The 16,244-nt window shown below is 48.3% G+C and overlaps 1 protein-coding gene across 5 annotated transcripts in view; it reads right to left on the reverse strand.

Annotated features, from left to right (window-relative positions):
• The window catches only part of OTULIN (OTU deubiquitinase with linear linkage specificity), a 31,838-nt gene extending 16,038 nt beyond the window's left edge, over positions 1–15,800 (reverse strand). The window contains exons 1-5 of one of the 5 annotated variants that reach the window (XM_042997424.1): positions 15,533–15,598; positions 11,092–11,158; positions 8,850–8,926; positions 3,549–3,643; positions 6–149 (exon numbers count right to left, since the gene is read on the reverse strand). In XM_042997424.1, the coding sequence (XP_042853358.1) occupies positions 6–149; positions 3,549–3,643; positions 8,850–8,926; positions 11,092–11,126 (351 nt within the window). In that variant the 5' untranslated portion in view covers positions 11,127–11,158; positions 15,533–15,598. The other 4 variants (XM_007092920.3, XM_007092919.3, XM_042997435.1 and 1 more) reach the window with 4 other exon arrangements.
• Between the last annotated feature and the right edge of the window lie 444 nt (positions 15,801–16,244).

Here is a 16,244-nt window from a genome sequence, read left to right on the forward strand (position 1 = left end):
CGTACCAGCGTGAGCTCCGGGTCCTGCAGCCAGGACGGCAGCGCTGCCGGCTGGCTCATCGCCTGGAACAGCGTGGCCCTCAGCGCACAGTAATTGTCTCCACGGACTCGCCGTATGGAGGTGAACTTCTGCGACACCTCCTCGTAGCCCTGGGTGGAAGCATCAAAGAATTCAAAGTGGGCATTATTGACTTCGGAGGGTAGGGAAAGTTGTATTCCTGTGGAAAAAACATGCCCCCCCCGCCCCCCGCCCCATCGCTGGAAGAACGAGAACAGGCTGGCGGAGGCCTCCTCGTAAACTGTTCCCATTCTGGTTTTTATTAATCCGAAGAAATTAACAGATGCTAGTACTGTACAAAACATCAGCATATGTAACAGATCCAACACACGAGAACATATAAATAATATACCAAATATTATGAAAACACTTCCAGCCCCTGGAGCTGGAGTTAGATGTCCCTTTTCTACACAACTGTTGTTGACACTTATGGATAACCAACTTCTGAGGGGTTTAAGCTGTGTTGAAAGGGACCCTAGCTCTAAAGAAGAGATAGGAAATATAGAGATAGATAGGAAATATAGAGATATATTCCTATATTTCCTATAGAGAGATATATTTCCTATAGAGAAATACAGAGAGAAACGTACTAAGTTTCCACCTCCATATTTTAAAAAAATAAAAAAATCCCTTGGGGCGCCTGGGTGGCTCTGTCGGTTAAGTGTCCGACTCGCTTTCGGCTCGGGTCATGATCTCGCGGTTGTGAGATCAAGCCCCGTGTCAGGCTCTGTGCTGGGCGTGCAGCCTGCTTAAGATTCTCTCTCTCACTCTCCCTCTGCCCCCCTCGCACACGTGCATGCTCTCTCTCTCAAAAAATAAAATAAAATAAAATAAATAATAATCCTAAGGTTCCATGGTATACTTAAAAAAAGTCCACATGCTAGAAGATATCTGGATAATTCCATTAGACTCTTTAAAAAGTGGATTCAAGTGTCATTCTTATTCAGTCTGGAAGTGAAACGAGGAAATGAAAATGATGAGTGACATAGGTGTTCAGTCACTCAAACACAGCCGTCCAAATGGACCATTTTAAAGCCTACTCCAAAAGCAGCCCCCATAAAATGGTCCATAGGCCCCGGGCCAAGCTGCTCCTGAGGCCTGAGTGTCAGGGTCCACTTTGCTGCCTCCTGCACTTCTCTGGCCTTGTCCTGTGGGCCCTGCTGCCCATCTCACTCATCCTTGACTGTTGTCACCTGAAGCTCTGCTTCCTCCCCTGCACTTACACAAAAGAAGGAGCATCGCCCTTAACGTGGGGTGGACACCATGCAGACCGTGCCCAAGTACGGGACCCTCGTTATTAGTTTTCAAGGGGCAAGTCACAGGATGATGTTCTAAGTGGGTGTGAAATGATTTTTTCCAACAATAAAATTTTGAGAGTTGCGTTTTCACTTAGTGGTCCAATCACTGCAACACAGTAAGGGCCCACCGAGCACCTCTTCCCTTCGGTGGACTCCCAGCTATCCTGGGAATACTCGCGATGGCTAACTCAACGGTAACTGCATCTTTCCAAATGCACCAATTACTCATGCTATTTCAGAGGTGACTCAAACTTCTAAAACTAAATTTGGATTTATACACACTTACTTCCAAAAGAATACCCAAAACAAAAATAAACCGTAAGATAAATAAGGGCAAAAAAAAAGAACCGAGACACCCAACTGTTACCAGGCCCCTGAGATGCTCTAATTACTGCCACGGGTCCCAGAGTGACACTTTTCTAACTGATGTGCCTTTGGTTATTTGGTCACTGAAAGAGTCCAACTACATGGTCAAATCTTTCTCTAGAACTAAAATCACAAAGAAACGATTTTAGCATGAGTTGCAAAATACGGAATATGTGGATACCCTTAATAGATACGTTCAATTATGGACCCAGAGGTGCCAATTGTTAGAACAGATCCTTTAAAGAGTCTGAGGTCATGAAATAAAATTGCAAGTCAAGGAAAGCATTTCTGGGGAAGATGAGAAGACATATGTTAGGTACCCAGCCTCCTGGTTGTCTAGTTTGATATGGGGCTGTTTGGAAAACCTCCAAGCGGACAATACACGTATTCAGCAGATGGCCTCACAAACTTAAATGTTCATGGTCCCAGATATTTCATGAGTGAGCTCTCCACCAAGTGCCTGAGACGTGAGGAGTCTACAGTTCAGACTCGCAGAGAGCAGAGCTAAATTTGGCTCTCAGAGCTTTCAAAGTAGCAGCTACATTCTGAGTAAGGTCAGCCCATTGCAGGGCAAGCATGAGCAGCTGAGGTGCGTGTAGAGGAGGCACGATCGTTTCTATACAAACAAGCTCAGGGGTGCCTGGGTGGCTCAGTCGGTTGAACGTCTGACTCCTGGTTTCGGCTCAGGTCATGATCCCAAGGTCATGGCATCGGGCACAGTGTCGGGCTCCACGGTGAGCACGGAGCCTCGTTAAGACTCTCTCTCTCTCTCTCTCTCTCTCCCTCTGCCCCCTCCCCCACTCCCACTCTCTAAAATAAAAAATAAATAAATAAAAACAAGATGTAAAGAAAAGAACAGATGTATACAAATATTTTTAAATTTTAAACCCTAAATAACACAGATCTAAACAACAACAAAAATAGACACTCCTATCAAATATGACAGGTCAATATCTCTAGTACAAAAGTACATTCAAAGTCATAATGTAAATAATCCCAAGAGAAAAATGACCAAAGGATAAACCCAGAGGTCATAAGAGGGGATGGAAGTTTTAGGTTGAAACTGCTTTAAGTAGCTCAGAAATGGTCAGAGTAGCAATTCCACATCGTTCAACACACTAAGGAATATTGGACTCAGGGTCCATTTGAGGGGAGAACCAACAGGGTGCTGTGGTTGGCCAGTACGCACTGCGGCGGGCCAAGGGTCCAACTGAACGATAACCCAGCCAGTCACAGCAGGACCACGTCATGGGCATCCCCAATGTCCCACAGCCTCAGACACTACCTAGGGGGTATCAATCTATGCAATGGGACAAGGAGGGGCAGCTCCAGGGACACCCTAAATAAAGGGAGCAGTTCCAGATCCCTTTGCATAAGGAGTGCAGGAGAGCCCAAGCCCCTCAGACAGGAAGGCATGAAACCAAACCCAGGTGGGGACAGCAGGAGGCATGGCATCTGCTGGACCCTCCCTACGGCTTTTACCACAACAAGCCAGAAGGACCTGGCCCCGAATGACCAAATGACCCCAAGAGGACAACCAAGGACTGACCCTACTCTGAGCAGCACAAATCTACATCTAACAGATATGTTTTTCCAAGAAACTAAGTTACTGAATAACTGATACTGACTCTGTATTAATACTATGATTCAAAACAAGTCCCTTACCTTTGGAGTCCGTTTCCTCATCTCTAAAATTAGAATAGCGTTATTTACAACGTCTAATAGCGGTTGTTGTAACTATGTCTAAAAATATAAAAGGACACACTACGTAATTACTTACGACAGACTATTTGAAAGGCCTGAACTGTGTGCGTGTAGGCACTGTACCTTTTTCATACATGTGGCTTTTTGTGTATTTCCCCTCCATTCTTTTTTGCAGTAGTCCATGATGTCCATTTCAGGAGCTACACTTAATCTGGCTTCTGTTGAAGAAGCAAAAACAGGGGTGGGTAATGAAACAAAGCACAATCAAAACAACAGACAGCTTTACTCAGAGGTTACTTCTTCTCTCACTTCATTCCAAAAAAACCCAGAATCCCCCCAACCTCCCACCATCACCTCACTCCTGGATAACCTGGAGGCGTTCCAGTGGGCCTCCCTCGTCACCATACCTCACTCTCCACACAGCAGCCAGACACTTCAAACTTGAGTCAGACAACAGCCATCACCCCCGGGTTCTGAGAGCCCCAGAACCCCCTGAGTGGAATGGATGTCCTTACTTCCTACCAAGGCCCTTAGGTCCCACCCCCGCCCCACCGCGGCGTCTCTGGCCCCTGCTCCCACCCCACCTGCGGCCTCGCCTGTACTTCTCCGACACACCTGTGGGCCTCCGTCACTCCCTACCTACCGGTCTCTGCTCAAATGTCACCTAACACCCCTAGGTCCCGACGCCCCCCGCACACCTTCACTCTATTCCCCTTCCGCTGTTTTGTTCTTCTTCTTGGCACTGATCAACACCTGACGTATTCCTTTTACCGCATTCCTCCCCTACATACCCGCACCCACAGACACAATAAGGCATAATTCCTTGACGGCAAGGGCTTATTTTGTGTCTCAGCTGTGATCTTAGCACCTGGCATTGCACTGCCACAGGGTGTCCTAGAATACTGTTCTAATCAAATTAAATGTGCACGTCTCAGCCGTGAAAAAATACATCTACTGGTTTTTAATTAGTTTTTATATCCATTATACAAAGAGATAACAGCTACTTTAACAAAAACTGTATTTGTCTTTATTTATTTATACTCTGCCTGATCCCAAAAGGCTGTAAAGCTGTTGACAATAAGCCAGAAGCTAACGGAGCTCTCAATGTTAGCTGAACCATGGACCTCATTTGACTCGAACGACACATTAAAAATACGACTTGCAATCAGACAAATTATATAATAAAAAATGGCTTTTAGATTTGCCTTATTTAAAATATAAGCTATGGCTTTGATTTGTGGTATACATGTATGCACACGCATGGGTGTGTGTGTTTTAGGAAGAAAGTGAAGGAAATTCTCAGGCACATCTCGATCTCCTTTTTAAATTATTGAAGAAGTAAACGTCAGCGAGGAAATCAGGATACAAACACAGAAGTGCCTTACAAGGTATTTACTCCTGAGGAAGGAGTAAATTAAAAACACACTCAGCCCAATTCAACAAACATTTACTGAATGTCTAACATGTGCCAAGCACTGAGCTGGAAACCGGGGTCACGAAGGCCCTAAGACCCGGAGTCTGTCCTGAATGGGTCTGTAGACGGAAGGAGAAAAGATCACAGGCATTCACAATCCAGGGTGTGATGGGTAGAGGCATGAGTAAGGAACACAAAGTCCTTTCTGCAGATAACATACACACAATTCTCTGTGGCCTAAGTCAGGACCGGCTTAAACGTAAACACACCTTGAAGCATAACACACAGACACCACAGTTCTCGACGCTGCACAGCCAATCCTCAAATGCAGACCCATCGGTGCTTAAACTCAAAAACCATTTTTTGAGCATCTATGCAGTGGAGGGAAGAGTTCTTCGTATCTGCCTTCTCACTCACCTCCCCACAACATACAAGGAACTGCAAACATCCAGAACTGAGGACACTGACTGGGCCACGATTTTCCACCAGGCAGTGTTGTGAGCCTGTCTGGACACCACACGTCCAGCTCAGGAAGGACATCGTGGGAACAAAGTCCAGCCTTCCTGCTCTCCCAGCCCGCGTTCCTCATTCCTGCCCACACCAGCGAAAGCCCTGGGCCCCGGGCAGGGTGGGCCTGGTCACCGGCCCAAAACCAAGAGGAGGAGGAGGAGGAGACCTCACGAGATCGAGAGGACGAGTCACAGGCCACAACCCTGTGCTGAACGAGAGGCCTGCGGGAGGCAATGAGGGTTGGGAAAGGGAGGACCCACACGGCTACTAGCATCAAAATGACACTCTAAGTCCCTTCCTGCAGCTGTTCTTGGGAGGAAGCCTCCAACAACCTCCGCACGCCCTCCTCTAGGACAGGAGCTAGAGGCACAGGACAGGCAGTGCCTGACCTCAAGCAGCTTGCTTTCTTTAACTGCAAACTACAGACTCCGTTACTATTTCCAAGAAGGAACATTGTTTTTTAAACGTCTGTTCATTTCTGAGAGACAGCACGCACCAGCGGAGAAGGGGCAGAGACGGACGGAGGATCCAAAGCAGGTTCCATGCTGACAGCACAGAGCCTGATGTGGGGCTTGAACTCCCAAACCGTGTGATCGTGACCTAAGCCGAAGTCAGACGCTTAACCAAATGAGCCACCCAGGAGCCTCAAGAAAGAACATTTCAAATGGCAAAAAAAAAAAAAAAAAAAAAAAATCCAAAGGAGAAACTGAAAACTAGGTGATAACCAGGAGCTCAAATAACCAAGAGGTCTGGTCCTAACCCCCATACGGTAACAAAGACAAGGAGTCGGAACCTGGAAAGACGGGCACTTAAAACTGAACTTCAGAAAGCTGGGACTCTCAGTCAAAGGGCAGGCTAGGGCAAGAATCACACTTTTTCTGTAATGGGCTAGAAAATAAATAACGTAGGCTCTGAGAGCCGTAAGGTTTCTGACACAATTACTCAACTTTACCATGTGTGAAAGCCATCACAGACAATACGTAGACTAAGAAATTCCACTAAAACTTGGTCAAACTAGGTGGCACATCAGATATGGCCAGGGAGCCACAGTTTGCCAGCCCCTGGGCCCTTTTGTTAATGAAAGGTGCTTTCACTAATAAAGAGAGAGCAAAAGAAAACTTTCTGCATTCGTCTGGGCTCTGGCTTGGGAAAGAGGAAGTCTCCCAGAGAATTCATAATCACAGGCTGGCTCTCATACAGGGACAGGGCGGGAATTCAGATTAGCCCCAAGACTCTGGAAATTCAAGTTTAGAAATTAACATAATGTGGCCCAAGGTTGGTGGCACCCCAGGTGCCTAGCGGGAACAAGGCCAAACTCTCTCACGCTCGAGGCAGGGCGCACGAGCCCTGTACGGAAATGCAAAATCTGAGCTTGCAATTCAAACTTCGAAAAAACAAGAAACGAGCAAAACTAGCACATGGCATAATTAGACCTGCTAAGATTTTCAGGGAATGAATTGTTCAGATCCAGAAGACTATGTTTTAAATGCCTAAAGAAATAAAAGGAGTAAGAAACATGAGCAAAGGGCAAAAAACTATCAAAAAGAGACCAGGCAAACCTGAAGGGAAGACAGAACTTTTTTAAAAAGAAACATTTTATTTTTAAATCTCTACACCCAATGTGGGGCTTGAACTTACATCCACAAGATCAACAGTTGCACGCTCTACTGACTGGGCCAGCCAGGCGCCCCCAGAACTTTTCCAAAAAAGAAAGAAAAGAAAAGAGATCCGGAGAAATAGTACAGAATGGAACAGGGGCTACAAGAAAAAAATCTACAAAAGGGCACGTCATGAAGAGCCTTGGATGACTGAAGGAGGCCAGCACACATCTACTTAGAGTTCTGGAAGGAGTGAGCAGAGAGAATGAGAAGACAATATTCAAGAAGATAATGGCTGAGAATTCTCCCAAACTGATGCAAACTAGGCATCTAGGGATTCAAAAGGAAGAAAACCTCAAGCAGTATGTTTTTAAAAGTCCACTCTTCACAAGACATCAGAAAGAAACTGCAGAAAAACACGACACATTATCTACCAAGGGTTGGTGTGACCGCAGTACTGCCACTCCCCCAGAAACAACAAGACAACGGGATAGTCCTCAAAAAGGTCACAGAAAACACCTGCTCGTCTGGAGTTATTCAACAACAAAGTGAAACAGAGAAGTTTTCCAGCAAACAGAGCATCCTACCAACAGACCCTTAAAGAGGCACTTCCCAAGGATCTTCTTTCAGGAAGGGCAACGAACCCAGAAGGACTGAGATGCAGGAAGGAGTGTAAAGGGATCCACTCCGGCCTCGGACTAGAGCCGGAAATGACACAGCTCACTGAAAAGCTAAAACACCCGCAGCACGTGGAGGGCGACGCCGGCGGGCAGAGTCGAATCGCCGCAAAGCGAGCCAGCGGGCCCCACAAATGCAGCGGGGACACCCAATGACGAAGGAACCGCTCGCTCCCCAGGAGTACGACTAACCAGGAAGGCCTCCGCGTCCAAAGTGAATCGTGTGCAGTGGCAGCAGCAGAAACAGAGCACCTGCGGAAACTTCACGGAGGACGGAGCGGTGCGGCCAAGGAACGCCCCTGACTGGACGCCTACAGAGAACGTCTTCGAGGGCTAGCACGGTAAAGAGGTCCACCAACTCCTTGTGAGGACAACTGAAGGAAGCCTTGAGCATGATCAAAAACCCCGCTTTGTGTCATCTGTTCCTAATCACGCACACGACAATTATTTTCGTTAACCATACAGTACACAGCAGTTAGTTCTCAAAACCGACCGGCGGCACACTCGCGTGACACAGGTCATGAGAGAGACGGTGGCGCCGGTGGATCGTTTATGGAGCATCCCCCGAGTGGAGCACCCCCACTCGGCCCCGGCGGGGACCAGCCGGGGAAGGCCCTGCCGGCCACGCGCCCGGCGGAGGCGGCCGGGGAAGGCCAGGGGTAGGGCCTCACCCTGGAGGCAACGGGCCCGTGGGTTCTGGGCGCGGTGAGAAGAGCAGGCATAACCGAGCAGAAACACGGACAAAAAGCCATGAAACAATCAGAGGATTCGGGCTACTGATCCCGTGATCGTTCCTTCTCGCAAGCCGGTGGCATCCACGTGGCCACCTGCATGCCAAGACGCATGGAGCCAGCTTCTCCAGAAGTCCTTCCGCTGGAAAGGAAACGTGCATCTCAAATCCAAACTCTCCCTCTAAGAATATGAGGGAAATCATGAACCGAGGGAGGTGGCGTCATGAGATTAAGCCGATCCGCACACTGCGAAAATGACACGAATGTAGAGAACGCAGGGAGAATGTTGGCGTGAAATTTTTAAAACCTCAGGAACCGGTACTCCCCAGACATACCTCAGCAAAATGGGTAACGAGACGCAGCTAAGGCCACGTGCAGAAGAATGTTTCCTAGGAAGCAGGTCTCGGTATTTGGTGGAAACGGATACAGCGATTTAACTGCATTTTCTACTATAAATAGTAATCAGTCTATGAATAAAACAATTCCAAACATACCTGATAACCCTCTTTCATGTATAAGTAATTCTTTCTCCTTTTCTATTTCATCCGCGTCACGATACATGTCCTCCTCACTGAAATCACACCAAATTAGACATTTCAAAAATTTGTTGCACTGACATTTTCCCTCTTATCACAGTACGCGCTTGCTTAAAAAATCTGTAAGACACGAAAAGTTTAACTTTTTCCTGTTACGTGATGATGACTGAGAAAGTATGGCTCTCAAATCCTGGTTGCACATGTTGCTATCACTCCACGGTTTCTCATGTCACAAGCAAATTTTACAGACACTACTTTAAAAACAAGGACAGGAAAACGTCAGTTATTACACGTCCTCAACGCTAAAAGCCCTCCCAAGGCTCCTCCTGCTCCCTGGCCCCCACGCTCACGCTGCCACCCACGTCCTGTGGCGCGTATCCCTACTGTCCCACGTACTTGAACTGCTGCCAAGCTGACTGACTCGGGACTTACAGGACAGGTTCCCGAAGAGTCTCCAGTCTCATCTAGTGACTGAACGAGAACCTACTACGTACTAGAGAAGGAAGAAAACCCCACGGGTGCCGGACAAGGATTGAAAAAGGGTGTCTCCTTTGCCCCGCGAGATAAACCACAACCTGACAATGATGAGAAACAGAAATACCAGCTCTGTCTTGGCTCAAACCACAAGACACGTGAGAGCCCCCACAGTCCCGAGGTGGACCAAGAGCAAGTGACAAGAGGACAGGACAGTCTCCGTGCCGGTGGATGGTACGGCCAGTAAACCCGCAGAACCCCAGAAAGGCTCAGGGACCAGAGGTGCCAAGTACTTCTCAGGGTGCAGGAGACGCCCAGAGCTGAAAACAAGGAAACTGGCTGGTGCCCACGTAGGGTGAAATCAGACCCCTAATTCCCTGCAGTCCCCCGCCCCCCCCCCCCCCCCCCCCCCGGTGACAGCACAGCCCCAGTCCTCACGCCAGACAGAGGCTGCAGGTGCCAATGAATCACAGGAAGGGGTTAATAAGGTTAATGACAAATAAGGAATTAAGCGACCGACCCAAGAAACTCCCATCCCCGGTGACCGCGGCACCCCAGCTCCCAGCACATGGCCCAGCACGGCAGGGGAAAGAGGAAGGAAGAGGTGAGCGGGAGCAAGAGACAGAAGGGGTACCGAGAGCAGCAGACCGAAGTGGGGAATTTAACAAACCCACCTTCTCCCACGTCACCGAAACCCTACGATGGCTCCCAATAAGCAGGCAGGTCTACACGTGGCCCTAACCCGCCGCTCTAGCCTGCAGGCCACGGTTCCTCTCCGCACGGCCACGCTTCAGTCCAAACACCGGACCAACGCCAGCCTCGGCTCTTACACCTGTGACTGGCTCCATCCGCTCCCTCTGCTCGCCCGGCTCCCTGCTTAACACATCAGGACACACGCGGCCCGGGCGGCCCCGCCGCAGAGCGCCGTGGCTAGCGTGGGGGCCCGGAAGTCACGTCAGGGTTTAGCCGCTCCTTGGCACCTTACAGCCCCGTGTGCGGGACCGTGGACCTGAACTAGCTGTGACTCCCAGCACCTGGATTTAACTACCTGTGAACCGTAGACAGTACTCTCCTCAAAAGACTGTTGTAAAAAGACACAGATAAAACACGAGCGCTCTAAAAAGCTAGCTATTCTCCTTCTCATACTACGGCACTGGTGCAGAGTGTTAATAAACGGTTTGCCCGATGGTCATTTCCTGTTCCTTTTTTTCTTTCTAAATAAAGGCGATGGGGGGTGTGTGTGTGTGTGCCTATTTTTTAAAACACCGTGGGGCTGAGGGGACATATTAGGAAAAGGTACTTTCCATGTGCTCTGACCCCCGTGAGATTCCAAGTAAAAGGTATGGTGTCACCCAGGGAGCCCACGCCAGAGGTAGAAGCAAACAGAAACCAGATTCACGGGGACCAGACATCAAATGCCTAAAATAAAAAGTGACTAAATATGTTAGTTCTTCTTTCAATAATTTTGTGGTAACTTCTGGCCTCCTTGCTAGCTTTATCGAACAGGAGAGAACTTGATCCTGTAAGACAAGCATTTAATTGAACCACTTTCTTGATCATCATCAGAAGCATGTCTTCAGGCAAGCCACTTCCCTAATCTTGGCCTCCGTTTTCTCATCTTCAAAGCGAGAGGAGTAGACTAGATCCGTATGATCTACATGGTTCCTCTTCGAGGACTTAAGTTCTAACACACTATCGACCTATGTGTTGTTAAAAAAAACTGTACTTCAGGCGAATTCTGTGGCTACGCCGCAGGCACATTTGGCTCTACTTTTGTCCTCTTCCTTTTTAACCTGCAAAATAACCAAAGTGCAATCAGGACACCAGTGCCCAGAGGAAGTTCCCTAAAGGAGCATCTCTCAGAACAGCCACACGTACAAACTGGCACCAAGGCCAATAGGAAAGGAACAAAGAGAAGTCAGCATGAGAACAAAATGCAAAGGGAAGACAGAGTAGAAGGAAAGATTATTGGAAATAAAAAGCAGTGATTCAAGATACACAAAAGCAGCAAAGCAGAAACTGACGAATGGGAGGCCAGAGCACATTCAAATTACTTTAGCCACAATCAGATTTCACTCAGAGCCTGTGCACAAATGTTTGCTAACGTCCCTAGCCCCTGAGGACAAGCATTCAAGGACATTTGCTAACTTCACAAAGCCACCAAGGAAATTGTAATATGGCCTTTAATTCCTTGGAGAGAGAATAAATTTTAAGTTTAAGCAGTAAGTTCCATTAGTATGGTCAGAGAAGAAGATATTTAACAGCCAAAATGAAATAGTCCCCCAACGTAAGGACAATCAACTGGAAAGAGAGAGAGATGTGACAGCAAGAAAAATAAAAATTTTAAGAAATTAGTTCACTCAATAGATTAAAGCTGAAAATAATGACAAATGAAGCATTTACCAATTTATTATAAATACATACGTACTATTTATAAGTGTATTATTTATTGTGTTTTTGTTGTATATTAATTATATTTAAATAGCTAGAAGCTTGAATTTTTGTTATGAGAAGGGAGGATAGTGAAATAATGAAAAGAAAAAGGATATTACGTTGTAAGATAAAATTGCCAATGCTGGTCAGTTTCAGAAATTTGGTAATTTTTTGTGTTTATGAGTCAAGTTGGAGTAGGAATGGGGAGTGTCTACCATTTGGCACTAAAGAGGCCACCAAAGCCCAAGGACTCAAATGATCACCACCACAAAAGCCTTCCTTCTAGAAAATATACCGATAGCTAGAAAACTAAGACAAAGTCTTAAATGTGACTTGATTTTTGGGGGACCATGGCATTCGTGAATCACGCTCAATTACACAACTCAGTTAAATTTCAAAACCAAAATCCTAGTAAGTTCTACTTAGAAAATTCCTAGAAATTCTTAGTTTAGCACCATAATGTTATTTTAAAGTGTATCTTTTCAAGCCCCCGTTTTCTCCTAAGCTAGAGATGAAATATTTTATTCTTAATATTAAGGCAATATACATGATTAAGTTACATGACTTTGCATACTAAATTATAATCTCTCTTGCTCTGTTTACAGACCTGAATTAACAATAAGTTTTTGAAAACTTAATTTAAAAAGGCTTACTACAAACAGACAAAATTATACTATTGCCAAGAACAAAAGCTATAAACTAAAAATACATCGGTCAGTGAAGCAAGACATTTCTGCAAAGCCAATTTTTCAATTTCTGATACAAGTAAACAGGTTATATGAAAAAAAGTCAATTCTAACTTCTATGCAAAGCTAAGACAGCATGTTAACCACTCACCATTATGAACATTTGCATTAAGTTCCCCTCTGTTGCCTAAAAAGGCTAAACTGAGTATGACTTTGTTCGGCTCTCTGGACTTGAACGCTGCGGTTCATGCTTAACTTGGCCTATCCTAGAACGCCAATGGCCCAGGAAGTGTTGGTAAGACAGTGTCAACCACGGGACAGCAATGTACCTTCCCACAAAGGCACAGGAAAAGCAAAGACCACTCAACCCAGCCTCTCTCCACCACTTAGCGGCTGTAGAGATGGGTGAACAACACATCAAATGCAGGAAAGTACCGGCACCCAAGCCAAAATTCCACCTCCCTTCTGCGAGTGGACTTTCCATGACTGGCTCATGCTACTCCAGAGGTATCTGGGGACAACCCAGACATCCTCAACAATGAGGTTGGAAACAAGCTTTACATCCAGGTGGGAGAAGGGGCAGGAGGGAGTAGCTGTTACCCTATCAAACATACCCCGCAGGAGGTAAGGAGGCAGGTGGGAAAACACATAGCAATACCCAAGAACAATGGTTTAACAACTTGTTGTTCACAGCCCTTTTGAAAATCCACGGCTTTCATCAGAAGCTCAGCCCAGAAAATACACGTAAAATTTCACCTTCAATTTCAGAGGGGCTCACAGACACGCTCTCCACCACACACAGTCCTAAATTCAAACCATGTGCCACCATCAGGCGGACAAAGAAGGGCCTCGAAGCAGTCTTGCTTCTCAGTTCCCTAAGGATGTCTAGCCTGGCCACCAACCATGTCCCAAGACCATCTTGGTCCTCAAGATTACCTTAGCTGAGGGCAAGAAGTAGATACAGCCTAAGTCTTGAAATGGAGGGGTAGGGTGAGCAGGGGATAAAGCACGGCCAACCTGCTCATAGGAACAGTGAGGAAGCTTCAAGAAAAGTCAACCAAATTTGGTCTGATCTAAGACTTCTTCAAGTCAGACCCTAAGTCATCTTGTGAGCCATCCTTAAGGCCTGCCCAGAGGATGACAACCACAGCTCTCAAGCTAGGAGAGGTCGTTATAAATCATGTTCCTCTGCCTGGTTTTGCTGAGAAAGCCAGAAAGAGATGGGGGTGAGGTTCCCACTGAGGCATCAGGGAACCTGGCCCTCAAACCTCTTCCGTCTCCCTGGCCGAGCTGCACCTCTGGAATCTGCACCTGTTTCCTAACGTGTAAAATGACAAACCTAGGCTGTTTTTTTGTTTTTGGTTTTTTTCCAGATTCCTTTCAGACCAAGTCTGTAATTCTACTGACAGCAGTAAGAAGAGGTGTGCCTCAAAACCTTTTGGGAAAGAGTGCTCCTCACCATGACCTATTTCCCCAGGTTCTGACTCAGGAAACTTGCCAAATAATTATGCATACTTTTAGGAACATGATTCTGGCTCCAAAGTTCCTGCATCTCACGGGGGCATGAGAATGCTGGGGCCAAGGCTAAGGTGCAGCTTCTGGGGGGCAGGGTCTCTAACCAGGGAGTCACGGCTCAGACCACCAGGGCAAAAGCAAGGGAGGAGCGGTTAGAAACCAGCATGAGCTGTGGAGGGGCAGAAGCAGAAGGCACCCCCACCTCCCCCAGCCTACTTTACCCTCTGCGGAGTCTGCAGTTCTCCAACCCAGAGAGCCAACCTGCAGCCAGAGAGCACAGCAGCTCACACGTGGGTCTGTAGAGCGGTTTCAATTTTAAAAATCAAGGTATTCCATTAAAAAGCCAGGGTACTGGGATTCTTTAAATACAGAAAACCCAGCAGGCAGAGGATAGAACCTAGTGGACTCTGACCCCAGCAGCAATGGACACAGCTATCCAGGAACCAATGGCCCACACCTGGCCAGCCTCACTCGCTTAGGTTACCTGCATAGCTCCTGGGGTGGGGGAGTTTGCGACTGCCTATTGCAAAGCTTTCCCAATAGCCATTAACACATGAAGTGTGGATACTACCATCCCAGAGGGTTTAGATGCTCAATAAATGAGAATGTCAACGCCCATGATAAAGAACCAGGCACAGGAAAGTTATTATAATACACTAGCTGAATACCAGGCCTGCCAAACACCCCTTTTTAGGAAATGCCAAAAAAAAATCTAATTTGAACACACCTTACAATTCAACTTGCCAGCCAATTAAGCTGTCAAAATAGTTATCTGAGTGCTTTCATCAATTCTGAAATTCAAAGACATTTATATGTGCCTAGAACCTGAAAGTGTAGAAAAAGTTGCAGCCTTCAAGTTTACACTTCGCTTCCACCTTCCCCCCAGACCCTTGCTAAAACTATAAACTCTTCCAACTTAAGCTGCCTTCTTTATAGTTCGCTAAAAAACTGCTCTAACCAGCACTATCTTTCGTGCTTAAAAGTAACGGGGGTGGGGGTGGGGGTGGGGGTGGAGAGGAGGAGAGCTTGTTAAGCTACTAACGGGCAAAAGAGAATTGGGTCAGACTCGGTCCAAAGTCTATTCAACAGGTGGGGCGTTCATCAAGCGGCAACTTGCCTTCCAAGAACAAACTTGTCGCATGGTTCAGTTTTCTTTTGGCTGTGACAGAAGCAACCTTACTTCCTTCCCCAACTAGGTCGGAGGAAAGATTCACTGGGAGTTAGTTATAACAATACGCTTTTCCGGTTTGTTTCCCAAGTTCCCGGAGCTCTGTTTTAACTTTGGAGCAACGCAGATGTAAAAACAGAAGGCACTGGGTGACCAGGACTGTGAGCCGGACCCTGCGGGGAAACCACCTGTACGGACACTGGATGCAAGCGTCTTCGAATTCCTCTCCGTCGCCGACGACCTTACCCCGAATACAGGCTGCGAAGGGCTCTTAGCCGGCTACTCCCCAGCCCACCCCACGCCCAGCCTTCCCGAGGGGACCGACCCAGAGCCCCCGCCAGCCCCCGCTGCGCCCCGCGACTCACTGCTCGTCTGGGAACCGCACCGCGGTCCGCGGCTGCCCGCCGGCCGCCGCCTTCCCGCCCTCCCGCGCCGCGGCTCTCGCGGGGCCCGGGGACGCGGCCCCCGCCTCCCGCGCCGGCTTCTCAGCACAGCTCGCGCCCGGCCACGATCCGGGCTGGGGCATGGTGCCCCGATTCATCGGGCCGCCGCCGGCGGCGGCGACGCCGGGGTTCGGCCGCCTCCCAACGATCCGGGGCCCCTCCCGTCGGGGCGCCCGGCCGTGGCCGCCGCCGCCGCTGTACCGCCCGCCGGCTTCCGAGGCTGCGCAGAACGCTTCCGCACGCGTCACCGCCGCCGGCCCCGAGCCCTCTGACCCGCGATGAGGGGGCGTGGCCCGCTAGGACTGGGTGGGCGGGGAGCCCTTCGACGCGGCGCCAGAGCTTGCGGCTGCGCGGGCTGAGCCGCGGTCGAGTGGAAGACCTGCATGGGGTGGACACTGCGCATGCTCCACACAGCTGGTCCAAGCAGGGGTTCCCCGCGCGTCGGGTTTGCCGTGGATGTTGCGGCCCTTCCGGGGCGTGAAAGGAGGGGAAGAACACTGAACCAGCGGAGGAACGCGAGGACGAGGAAGGCCAGCCTGGGGTGTGAAGAATGCTAATGTGTTTGGGCGCCTTGCAGTGTCATTCTGGACTTCCGAGCCGGGCGGGGTTTCCTTGACCATAAAACGAAGGATGT

The sequence above is a fragment of the Panthera tigris genome, chromosome A1, assembly GCF_018350195.1.
Source record: "Panthera tigris isolate Pti1 chromosome A1, P.tigris_Pti1_mat1.1, whole genome shotgun sequence".
Taxonomy (NCBI): Eukaryota; Metazoa; Chordata; class Mammalia; order Carnivora; family Felidae; genus Panthera; species Panthera tigris.